The sequence below is a fragment of the Wasmannia auropunctata genome, unplaced genomic scaffold (genome assembly GCF_000956235.1).
Source record: "Wasmannia auropunctata unplaced genomic scaffold, wasmannia.A_1.0 LD336038.1, whole genome shotgun sequence".
Lineage (NCBI taxonomy): Eukaryota > Metazoa > Arthropoda > Insecta > Hymenoptera > Formicidae > Wasmannia > Wasmannia auropunctata.
Window position 1 is genome coordinate 121782 of NW_012026852.1, and position 2416 is coordinate 124197.

At 39.0% G+C, this 2416-nt stretch overlaps 1 protein-coding gene across 3 annotated transcripts in view; it reads left to right on the top strand.

Moving 5' to 3' along the window:
- The window catches only part of LOC105452020 (72 kDa inositol polyphosphate 5-phosphatase), a 9480-nt gene that overhangs the window by 5610 nt on the left and 1454 nt on the right, over positions 1–2416 (top strand). For all 3 annotated transcript variants that reach the window (XM_011692798.1, XM_011692796.1, XM_011692797.1), the window contains 2 exons: positions 270–829; positions 1792–2257. In XM_011692798.1, coding sequence (XP_011691100.1) covers positions 270–829; positions 1792–2257 — 1026 coding nt within the window. The remainder of the gene's footprint in view (positions 1–269; positions 830–1791; positions 2258–2416) is intronic.

The window sequence follows — 2416 nt, forward strand, 5'->3', positions numbered from 1 at the left end:
GTGAAAATGAATTATGAACGTTGTTCAATTAAAAATTGTGACTAGGAAATGCATTGTTTCAATCCACCTTACCCAAAAAATACAATATTATATTAGTGTTACATTAAAAATATTATATTATATTCGTATTATGAAATAGAAATGCATTGATTTCCACAGAGGTCAATCCATTTAAATTCTTGAATTAAAAAATTGTAATCCATTTAAATCCTTTCCCGTTTACTGAGTTGTATATGTTTATCCGATGACTAACAACCTGAATTTTATAGGAATTTTCTTCACGGAAGAATCGCCGCCAACTCCTTACTCGGGCCAGTGGAGCTTGAGAAAGTATTGCCTAATCGAGAATTGAAAATCTTTATCGGCACGTGGAACATGAACGGCCAGACTCCGCCGAAGGAATTGAACGACTTTATGTTGCCATGCCACATCGAGACCGTACCCGATTTGTTAGCCATAGGCACTCAAGAGTCGTGTTCCGAGCGACACGAGTGGGAAGCAGCCCTGCAGGAGACCCTCGGACCCTCGCACGTGCTGTTGACCAGCGGTAACCTCGGCACGCTTCACCTCGCAATATTCGTGAGACGGGACTTGATTTGGTTCTGCTCCATTCCGGAGGAGGACAGCTTCTCGACGAGAACCGGGACGGCGTTCAGGACGAAGGGCGCGGTGGCGATAGCGCTCATGATATTCGGCACCAGCTTCCTCTTTGTCACCGCTCACTTGACCGCGCATCAGGACAAGGTGAAAGAACGGGTCAACGATATCAAGAGAATCGTTCGAAATCTTGACCTACCCAAAGAGCTGCCTATCAGACACAAGAGTAAAGGTATTAGGTGTTAGTCAAGCATTAAAGTACGATTTCATGCTGATGCCCGACCCTCTGATGAAAAATTCTCTTATATTCTTCACATAATTTTTGAGAATTTTGAATTTTAATATAAATTTTATAGTTTTAGAAAATTTCTCAGATCGTTTATGCAAATTGAAATTTTTCAGAAAAGCTGAGGAAGTCTACATTTCTTCTAGAATTCTTTACCTATGTAAATTCTGAAAAATTGTAAGAATACTCATTTTACAATTTCTGAAGAAAACTTATCCATAAATCTGTCCATATAGCACGAAATTTTTCTGAAATAATATGTTCAAGAGAGTTTTTGAAATATTTCTTGAAATGTTTCAATAAAAATATTTTTTGCAATATTTTTACAATATTTCGAGAATATTTTTGTGAAATATTTTAATGTAATATTTTAAAATGTTTTACAAATGTTTACGAAATATTTCTAACATATTTAATTAAAGCATCTCAAAAAATTTACATATTTCATACAATGGGTGAAGAAATTTAAGATTGTAAGAACTTCTTAAAATATGCAAACTACAAATTCTAAAAAATATTATGAAGTATGAGAATTTTTTTCACCAGAAGTAAAAAGCTAAATTTTTAGATACTTTAGCAAAATCGTTCTTTTCGTGTACGGTACAGTTATAAGATGCGGCGGTCAAACCTGACAAATTTTTTGTCTTACAAAAGAATGAAGAAATCTAAAGTAACAAATAAAACATGAATTCGATTCGTAATTCAAGATCGATAGATCCTGGATTCGATCCCGATCCTCGGTTACATATTTGGACGCTTAGTATTTATCAATTTTGATTTGTTTTGACGCTAAAAATCCAGCGTCGAGCGTCAGCATGAAAAAGTATCTTTAGACCTTCGATACTCGATAGTCTCGCATTTCGTACGTAGCGCGTAATAAATGGATACATATATTGCATTTTTCACAGACGTGACGCAAAACTTCGATTGCGTGTTCTGGTGCGGTGATTTGAACTTCCGTCTGGCTCAGCCGAGGGAGGAAGTGATTCAATGGATCACGAATACGTGCTTTCCGCAAGAGTCGCCGATAAACATGCGCAAGGATCAGCTAAAGAACACCCTGAACGAGGGCGCGGTGTTGCGCGGCTTCGAGGAGGCCCCGATCATGTTTCCCCCTACCTACAAATACGACCCGGGAACGCAGAACTTTGACTCCAGCAGCAAGCAACGCACCCCCGCGTACACCGACAGGATTCTCTTCAGGGGGAAGGGCCACACCAGAGGATACATCAGACGCGTCAGCCACGAGAGTTCCAGTTCCAAGGACGGGGTTATAGAGTGCTTGGTGTACGATTCTGTCCCAAGTATTTGCACCTCGGATCACAAGCCGGTCTGGGGAGTTTTTAAAACCACATTGAGGCCGGGTATCGACACGTACGTGTCCGTTATTATTATTTTTTTATTGACGTTTGAAGTGACGACGGTCATATATAGCTTAAATTCTTTCACGTGTACAGATAACATACAATCTATGTTATATATATATATATATATATACTGTCTCTTATACACATCTCTGAGCGGGCGGGCAAG